Below are 10,000 nucleotides of genomic sequence, written 5' to 3'. Positions count from 1 at the left end.
ATGGTTCTGTATTGGTAGATTTTATTGATTGGTGTAAACTGTCCTTTTTGGACATTAATGTATTAAAAACTAAAGAGATTATCGTAGATTTTAGGAAGAATCGTACATCTATCTCTCCGGTGGTTATAAATGATCATGCTGTTGAGATTGTACCTCATTTTAAATACCTTGGTACTATAATTGATGAAAAGTTGGCTTTTGGGGCTCATGTGGATACTGTTTGTAAAAAAGCCCACCAGCGTATGTATTTTGTACGTAAACTCTGTGGCTTTAACGTGGATAGCACTTTTATGAAAATGTTTTATTCTTGTTTTATTGAGTCAGTTATTACTTTTACATTTGTGTGCTGGTATGGATCGCTTAATCTGAAAAATAGAAACAGACTTCAGGGTATTGTTAAAGTCTGCAGTAAGATTGTCGGCACCAACCTGACTGATTTAAACAGTTTGCATAAAGCCAGGACTCTGAGGAAGGCTGAGTTAATAATAAGAGATTCCAGCCATCCCTTGCAGAATCTTTTTAAGTTGTTACCTTCTTTACGTAGATATTCTTTACCGTTTTGTAGGACAAATAGATTTAAAAATTCTTTTGTACCAGTTGCTATTGGGTTTTTGAATAACTAATTATTATTATTTTTATTTATTTATTTATTTTTCTCTGTACTGTTTGTTTTTGTGTGTTTGTGATTGTATAGATTCTGCTGGCTGCAAAACAAATTGCCCCTCGGGGATAATAAAGTTGACCTGACCTGACACACACACTCACTCACACACACACACTCACACACACACACACACACTCTCACACACACACACACACACACATACACACTCTCACACACACACACACACACTGACTGACGGTGTGTGTTCTCCAGGTCGGCAGCTTCTGCCTGTCGGAGTCGGAGTCGGGCAGCGACGCTTTCTCTCTGAAGACTAAAGCTGAGAAACACAACGATTATTACATCATCAACGGCTCCAAGATGTGGATCAGTAACGCGGAACATGCTGGAGTGTTTCTGGTCATGGCCAACGCTGATCCCGCCGCGGTTCGTAAACACACTTCTCTAACACGCACACTCACACACACACTCTCTAACACGCACACACACTCTCTAACACACACATTCACTCACACACACACACTCTCACACAAACACACACACACATTCTCTAACACGCACACACACACACACACACTCTCTAAAATGCACACACACACCAGCCTCAAGCTTTGAAAAAAGACACAAGTATCACAGAACGATCCGTTGTGACGCGTGTGTGTGTGTGTCCGAGTGTGTTTTTTTTATTTTTTTATTTTTTAGTTTATTATTACAAGGACAATGCATATTAACATGACAAGTCAAAATATGCCAGAGTTAGCCAAAAGGCTAGTTTTCATCTGCAGTCCTAGGCCAGATGTACAATAGGCAACCTAAAAATACAATGTAAATACAACAATTTAATCAAAACATAATAAAATATAACAAAATACAACAAACCCTACAATTTCCAAAATCAAAAAAAAAAAAAAATCCATGTTGACATATTTGCATGCTAAAAAGCCAGGTTTTAAAAGAAGAACGAAATCCATTATAACTATTTAATTCTCTAACTGACGTTGGGATGTCATTCCATTCTTTAGAGGCTTTAATAGAAAAGGCAGACTGACTAAAAGCAGTTTTCCTGAAATTAATAACACAGTCCCTTCTAAATGAACCTCTAGTGAGACGACTGTTTTCCGATCTTAAACTCAGGAACTCACTAAGAGGTGGTGGGGCCAGGCCATTAAGAACTTTATAAGCTAAACAGCCATTTGAGAACTTAAAGTTTTCCCAACTCAACAAATTATATTTTGATAAAATCTTACAATGATGAAAATGACGTGGTTTCTTATCCAAAATTTTTAGCGTTTGTTTATATATAGTCTGTATTGGGAGCAAGGCGGAGTGGTTGGCCTGAGACCAAGTAGTTAGACAATAATTCATATGTGAAAATATCATAGAGTGCATAAACATTTTAACAGCTTGGGTAGACATTGAATTCCTGATATATCGAAAATTAGATAAATAAAATTTTATTTTCTTAACAGTATTTGAAATCTGCGAATTAAACTTAAGTTTGGAGTCAACGATAATACCAAGATATTTAAATTCTGAGACAATTTGAATTTTTTCACCGGTAATAAAACTGTCCGGATCAACTGCAGAGTTGGTGGTTTTACTAAAAAACATACCAACTGTTTTGGAAAGATTTAACTGCAGGCTGCAGTGGTTTAACCATTCTCTAATTTTAACCATAGCATTCGTAAGTTTGGCTGCCACTGCTGCTTTTGATGTTCCATGTATATATAAAACGGTGTCATCTGCATACATTTGAGCTCTCACTTCTGGGCACGCACTTGGCAAGTCATTAATATACATGCAAAACAAGAGGGGGCCCAATATAGACCCTTGAGGCACTCCAGTGGACAACTGAAGAGGTTCAGAAAGAAAGCTGCCAATACGTACAATTTGTGATCGTTGAAAAAGATAAGATGCTACCCACTTTAGAGCAATATCTGAAAAATTAAAATGAGATGGTTTAGACAGTAAAATATTGTGATTAACAGTGTCAAAGGCTTTCCTAAGATCTAAAAAAATAGCTCCAACAACCTTGTTCTTATCAAGCAGTGATTTCATATTTTCGATAAAGAAACAGTTTGCTGTCTCAGTGGAGTGATTTGTCCTAAATCCAAATTGTAATGGATGAAGGGAAAAGACTGAGTTATTCAAGTGATTCCTAATCTGTTGAGGCACCCATTTTTCCAAAACTTTAGATATTACTGGCAAAATGCTAATAGGTCTATTCACCTTATTCCGCCCCGCCCACTTTTACTTCTGTCCAGTACTTCCGTTGTAAACCAACTTCCGGTTTAGCGGACCCTCATTCAATTTCGAGGAGAACTGCAGAGAAGTCTCACTGATAAAATGTCACATAAGATAAGCTAATTTTTGCCAAATGTGCTATGTACGTGTGTACCAACAGCACAGCAATGCACTGTTTCTCGGGGTAATTTTTAAACGACTTTTAGGTGTTTATATGACCCGTCTGCCTGTCTGATAGCAGCCCGGCCGATGTGTAGTGTTTAGCCTACATTAGCCACACACATCTAATGTTGTAATGGTCTCACTACAGGACACATACACATGCTATACCTTGTTTGAAAGCTATGGTCCTCTAGAATTCAGTCGCTGGATTTATTTTACAGCCATTACTTGTGTTAGAGATCAAACCATAAGAAATTGCAGCTAGCAGTTAGCTAAGCTAACGTTACCCTCTTGTTCATCTAATTGAGGCTCTACTTTCTTTCTACACCAGTTCGTGGCTATTTTTTTCTCATCTGTTGGCTATACACTGCAAATGTATCTGGTGATTAAGCAAACAAACTGGTGTAATAATGTTTCAAACTTTACATGTAGTAGTGTTTGTGCACATCTTCATAACTAAGTAATAGCTATTAGAAAGACACAGCTATTAAATAATTTGATTGTGGCATTGTTTCAAAAGCTTCAAGTGAAATGTACTTTAGTACGTTGCAGCAGTTGTTAATAGCCATAGGCCAACGCATTTGGCTATAATATTATAGTCTATCTACTTATATCAAGACAGATAACAGATTGGACCAGGGCAAACAAAGCGCTAAGTAGCTAAACCAGGAAGTGAGATTACGCGGATGGCGCCACCCAGTGCTACTTCCGGAATAAGGTGAATAATTGGAAATGATTTGTCTGTCTCCTGATTTAAATAAAGGGGAAACAATAGATCATTTCCAAGCATTTGGGAATTCTCCCACAGAAATCGATTGATTAATCATTTTTGTGATGGGGATAAGCAAGGACGAACCTAATTCTTTCAACATTGTATTATCCATACCAAAGACATCTTTCGCTTTAGAAGTATTAAGTGAGCTGATTAAGGATTCTATATTTCTTTCAGGAGCGCTGGAAAACACAAGGCTGTGCTCTGACGACAAGATAGGGCACTTACTAATATCTACGTGTGAGAAACCCTGTGCAATAGATGCAACAGAGTCTGCAAAATAGTTGTTAAAAGCTGTGTGTCGTGTGTCGTGAGTGTGTGTGTCCGAGTGTGTGTGTCCGAGTGTGTGTGTCCGAGTGTGTGTGTCCGTGTGTGTGTGTCCGAGTGTGTGTGTCGTGTGTGTGTGTGTCCGTGTGTGTGTGTCGTGTGTGTGTGTCGTGTGTGTCCGAGTGTTCTGCGGGATTATGGTGGGGCTTGGTGAAAAACAAACCACAATTGAATGTATTATTTAATGAAAGGTGTGTGTGTAGGGCTACAGAGGGATCACCTGCTTCCTCGTGGACAGAGACACGGATGGGCTCCACATCGGGAGGAAGGAGAATAAACTGGGACTGAGAGCCTCGTCCACATGCCCTCTCACATTCGACAACATGAAGGTGTGTGTGAGACATCAGGAACGCTGTGAGTGTGTGAGACATCAGGAACGCTGGGAGTGTGTGAGAGACTTCAGGAACGCTGGGAGTGTGTGAGAGACATCAGGAACGCTGGGAGTGTGTGAGAGACTTCAGGAACGCTGGGAGTGTGTGAGAGATCAGGAACGCTGGGAGTGTGTGAGAGACATCAGGAACGCTGGGAGTGTGTGAGAGACATCAGGAACGCTGGGAGTGTGTGAGAGACTTCAGGAACGCTGGGAGTGTGTGAGAGATCAGGAACGCTGTGAGTGTGTGAGAGACATCAGGAACGCTGGGAGTGTGTGAGAGACTTCAGGAACGCTGGGAACGCTGGGAGTGTGTGAGAGATCAGGAACGCTGTGAGTGTGTGAGAGACATCAGGAACGCTGGGAGTGTGTGAGAGACTTCAGGAACGCTGGGAGTGTGTGAGAGATCAGGCACGCTGGGAGTGTGTGAGAGACATCAGGAACGCTGGGAGTGTGTGAGAGACATCAGGAACGCTGGGAGTGTGTGAGAGACTTCAGGAACGCTGGGAGTGTGTGAGAGACATCAGGAACGCTGTGAGTGTGTGAGAGACATCAGGAACGCTGTGAGTGTGTGTGAGACTTCAGGAACGCTGTGAGTGTATATGAGACATCAGGAACGCTGTGAGTGTGTGAGAGACATCAGGAACGCTGTGAGTGTGTGAGAGACATCAGGAACGCTGTGAGTGTGTGAGAGACATCAGGAACGCTGTGAGTGTGTGAGAGACATCAGGAACGCTGTGAGTGTGTGAGAGACATCAGGAACGCTGTGAGAGACTTCAGGAACGCTGGGAGTGTGTGAGAGACTTCAGGAACGCTGTGAGTGTGTGTGAGACATCAGGAACGCTGTGAGTGTGTGTGAGACATCAGGAACGCTGTGAGTGTGTGAGACATCAGGAACGCTGTGAGTGTGTGTGAGACATCAGGAACGCTGGGAGTGTGTGTGAGACTTCAGGAACGCTGTGAGTGTATATGAGACATCAGGAACGCTGTGAGTGTGTGTGAGACATCAGGAACGCTGGGAGTGTGTGAGAGACATCAGGAACGCTGTGAGTGTGTGTGAGACATCAGGAACGCTGGGAGTGTGTGAGAGACATCAGGAACGCTGTGAGTGTATATGAGACATCAGGAACGCTGTGAGTGTGTGAGAGACATCAGGAACGCTGGGAGTGTGTGAGAGACATCAGGAACGCTGTGAGTGTATATGAGACATCAGGAACGCTGGGAGTGTGTGAGAGACATCAGGAACGCTGGGAGTGTGTGAGAGACATCAGGAACGCTGTGAGTGTGTGTGAGACATCAGGAACGCTGTGAGTGTGTGTGAGACATCAGGAACGCTGGGAGTGTGTGAGAGACATCAGGAACGCTGTGAGTGTGTGAGAGACTTCAGGAACGCTGTGAGTGTGTGTGAGACATCAGGAACGCTGTGAGTGTGTGTGAGACATCAGGAACGCTGTGAGTGTGTGTGAGACATCAGGAACGCTGTGAGTGTGTGAGACATCAGGAACGCTGTGAGTGTGTGAGAGACATCAGGAACGCTGTGAGTGTGTGAGAGACATCAGGAACGCTGTGAGTGTGTGAGAGACATCAGGAACGCTGTGAGTGTGTGTGAGACATCAGGAACGCTGTGAGTGTGTGTGAGAGACATCAGGAACGCTGTGAGTGTGTGAGAGACATCAGGAACGCTGTGAGTGTGTGAGAGACATCAGGAACGCTGTGAGTGTGTGAGAGACATCAGGAACGCTGTGAGTGTGTGTGAGACATCAGGAACGCTGTGAGTGTGTGTGAGACATCAGGAACGCTGTGAGTGTGTGAGAGACATCAGGAACGCTGGGAGTGTGTGAGAGACATCAGGAACGCTGTGAGTGTGTGTGAGACATCAGGAACGCTGTGAGTGTGTGTGAGACATCAGGAACGCTGTGAGTGTGTGTGAGACATCAGGAACGCTGTGAGTGTGTGTGAGACATCAGGAACGCTGTGAGTGTGTGAGACATCAGGAACGCTGTGAGTGTGTGAGAGACATCAGGAACGCTGTGAGTGTGTGAGAGACATCAGGAACGCTGTGAGTGTGTGAGAGACATCAGGAACGCTGTGAGTGTGTGTGAGACATCAGGAACGCTGTGAGTGTGTGAGAGACATCAGGAACGCTGGGAGTGTGTGAGAGACATCAGGAACGCTGGGAGTGTGTGAGAGACATCAGGAACGCTGTGAGTGTGTGAGAGACATCAGGAACGCTGTGAGTGTGTGAGAGACATCAGGAACGCTGTGAGTGTGTGAGAGACATCAGGAACGCTGTGAGTGTGTGAGAGACATCAGGAACGCTGTGAGTGTGTGTGAGACATCAGGAACGCTGTGAGTGTGTGAGAGACATCAGGAACGCTGTGAGTGTGTGAGAGACATCAGGAACGCTGTGAGTGTGTGTGAGACATCAGGAACGCTGTGAGTGTGTGAGACATCAGGAACGCTGTGAGTGTGTGTGAGACATCAGGAACGCTGTGAGTGTGTGAGAGACTTCAGGAACGCTGTGAGTGTGTGTGAGACATCAGGAACGCTGTGAGTGTGTGTGAGACATCAGGAACGCTGTGAGTGTGTGTGAGACATCAGGAACGCTGTGAGTGTGTGTGAGACATCAGGAACGCTGTGAGTGTGTGTGAGACATCAGGAACGCTGTGAGTGTGTGAGACATCAGGAACGCTGTGAGTGTGTGAGAGACATCAGGAACGCTGTGAGTGTGTGAGAGACATCAGGAACGCTGTGAGTGTGTGAGAGACATCAGGAACGCTGTGAGTGTGTGTGAGACATCAGGAACGCTGTGAGTGTGTGAGAGACATCAGGAACGCTGTGAGTGTGTGAGAGACATCAGGAACGCTGGGAGTGTGTGAGAGACATCAGGAACGCTGTGAGTGTGTGAGAGACATCAGGAACGCTGGGAGTGTGTGTGAGACATCAGGAACGCTGTGAGTGTGTGTGAGACATCAGGAACGCTGGGAGTGTGTGAGAGACATCAGGAACGCTGTGAGTGTGTGAGAGACTTCAGGAACGCTGTGAGTGTGTGTGAGACATCAGGAACGCTGTGAGTGTATGTGAGACATCAGGAACGCTGTGAGTGTGTGTGAGACATCAGGAACGCTGTGAGTGTGTGAGACATCAGGAACGCTGTGAGTGTGTGAGAGACATCAGGAACGCTGTGAGTGTGTGTGAGACATCAGGAACGCTGTGAGTGTGTGAGAGACATCAGGAACGCTGTGAGTGTGTGTGAGACATCAGGAACGCTGTGAGTGTGTGAGAGACATCAGGAACGCTGTGAGTGTGTGAGAGACATCAGGAACGCTGTGAGTGTGTGAGAGACATCAGGAACGCTGTGAGTGTGTGAGAGACATCAGGAACGCTGAGACATCAGGAACGCTGGGAGTGTGTGTGAGACATCAGGAACGCTGGGAGTGTGTGAGAGACATCAGGAACGCTGGGAGTGTGCGTGTGTGTGTGTCTGTGTGTGTGAGACATCAGGAACGCTGTGAGTGTGTGTGTGTGTGTGTGTGTGTGTGTGTGTGTGTGTGTGTGTGTGTGTGTGTGTGTGAGACATCAGGAACGTTGTGTGTGTGTGTGTGTGTGTGTGTGTGTGTGTGTGAGACATCAGGAACGCTGTGAGTGTGTGTGTGTGTGTGTGTGTGTGTGTGTGTGTGTGTGTGAGACATCAGGAACGTTGTGTGTGTGTGTGTGTGTGTGTGTGTGTGTGTGTGTGTGTGTGTGTGTGTGTGTGTGTGTGTGTGTGTGTGTGTGTGTGTGTGAGACATCAGGAACGCTGTGAGTGTGTGTGTGTGTGTGTGTGTGTGTGTGAGACATCAGGAACGCTGTGAGTGTGTGAGAGTCGACTCTCAGCTGGAGCTTCTGCTCCTCAGTTTCTGGTCTTTAACGAGTTACAGGATGTCTTCATGTACTAACGATGTGCTTCATCTGCAGGTTCACCAGAAGAACGTTTTGGGGAAAGTCGGTCACGGTTATAAATACGCCATTGGGATGTTGAACGGGGGCCGGATTGGGATCGCAGCACAGGTGTGTGTGTGTGTCCTTCAGCACAGGTGTGTGTGTGTGTGTGTGTGTGTGTGTGTGTGTGTGTGTGTGTGGCCGGTCTCACGTGTCTCGTGTGTTTCAGATGCTGGGTCTGGCTCAGGGCTGCTTCGATCACGCGGTTCCATACACCAGGCAGAGGGTTCAGTTCGGCAAACGTGTCTTTGACTTCCAGGTACTTCACCTGTGTGTGTGTGTGCATGTGTGAATGTGAGTTTGTGTGAGTGGCGTGTTCAGCTTGTCCGTCATACACACGCATGTGTAATGTGGTCTTGTGACGCAGGGTGTGCAGCATCAGATCGCTCATGTGGCCACACAGCTGGTGTGTGTGTGTGTGTGTGTGTGTGTGTGTGTGTGTGTGTAATGCTGTGTTGTGCCGCAGGGTCTGCAGCATCAGATCGCTCATGTGGCCACACAGCTGGTGTGTGTGTGTGTGTGTGTGTGTGTGTGTGTGTGTAATGCTGTGTTGTGTCGCAGGGTCTGCAGCATCAGATCGCTCATGTGGCCACGTGGCTGGTGTGTGTGTGTGTGTGTGTGTGTGTGTGTGTGTGTGTGTGTGTGTAATGTGGTCTTGTGACGCAGGGTGTGCAGCATCAGATCGCTCATGTGGCCACACAGCTGGTGTGTGTGTGTGTGTGTGTGTGTGTGTGTGTGTGTGTGTGTGTGTGTAATGCTGTGTTGTGCCGCAGGGTCTGCAGCATCAGATCGCTCATGTGGCCACGCAGCTGGTGTGTGTGTGTGTGTGTGTGTGTGTGTGTGTGTGTGTGTGTGTGTGTGTGTGTGTGTGTGTAATGCTGTGTTGTGCCGCAGGGTCTGCAGCATCAGATCGCTCATGTGGCCACGCAGCTGGTGTGTGTGTATGTGTGTGTGTGTGTAATGCTGTGTTGTGTCGCAGGGTCTGCAGCATCAGATCGCTCATGTGGCCACGTGGCTGGTGTGTGTGTGTGTGTGTGTGTGTGTGTGTGTGTGTGTGTAATGCTGTGTTGTGTCGCAGGGTCTGCAGCATCAGATCGCTCATGTGGCCACACAGCTGGTGTGTGTGTGTGTGTGTGTGTGTAATGCTGTGTTGTGTCGCAGGGTCTGCAGCATCAGATCGCTCATGTGGCCACGCAGCTGGTGTGTGTGTGTGTGTGTGTGTGTGTGTGTGTGTGTGTAATGCTGTGTTGTGTCGCAGGGTCTGCAGCATCAGATCGCTCATGTGGCCACGCAGCTGGTGTGTGTGTGTGTGTGTGTGTGTGTGTGTGTGTGTGTGTGTAATGCTGTGTTGTGTCGCAGGGTCTGCAGCATCAGATCGCTCATGTGGCCACGCGGCTGGTGTGTGTGTGTGTGTGTGTGTGTGTGTGTGTGTAATGCTGTGTTGTGTCGCAGGGTCTGCAGCATCAGATCGCTCATGTGCCCACGCAGCTGGTGTGTGTATGTGTGTGTGTGTGTGTAATGC

The 10,000-nt window shown here is 46.4% G+C and overlaps 1 protein-coding gene across 2 annotated transcripts in view; it reads left to right on the top strand.

The window, feature by feature from the left end:
* Nucleotides 1-10,000, top strand: part of acadsb (acyl-CoA dehydrogenase short/branched chain) — a 16,501-nt gene that overhangs the window by 5,209 nt on the left and 1,292 nt on the right. The window contains exons 5-9 of one of the 2 annotated variants that reach the window (XM_084434654.1): nucleotides 878-1,048; nucleotides 4,331-4,456; nucleotides 8,455-8,547; nucleotides 8,648-8,737; nucleotides 8,945-9,154. In XM_084434654.1, the coding sequence (XP_084290780.1) occupies nucleotides 878-1,048; nucleotides 4,331-4,456; nucleotides 8,455-8,547; nucleotides 8,648-8,737; nucleotides 8,945-9,139 (675 nt within the window). In that variant the 3' untranslated portion in view covers nucleotides 9,140-9,154. Of the gene's footprint in view, nucleotides 1-877; nucleotides 1,049-4,330; nucleotides 4,457-8,454; nucleotides 8,548-8,647; nucleotides 8,738-8,944; nucleotides 9,155-10,000 lie in introns of those variants that run through there. The other variant, XM_084434653.1, reaches the window with a different exon arrangement.

This window comes from Rutilus rutilus, assembly GCF_951802725.1.
Source record: "Rutilus rutilus genome assembly, chromosome: 16".
Taxonomy (NCBI): domain Eukaryota; kingdom Metazoa; phylum Chordata; class Actinopteri; order Cypriniformes; family Leuciscidae; genus Rutilus; species Rutilus rutilus.
This window is presented reverse-complemented; position numbering and strand designations above follow the sequence as displayed.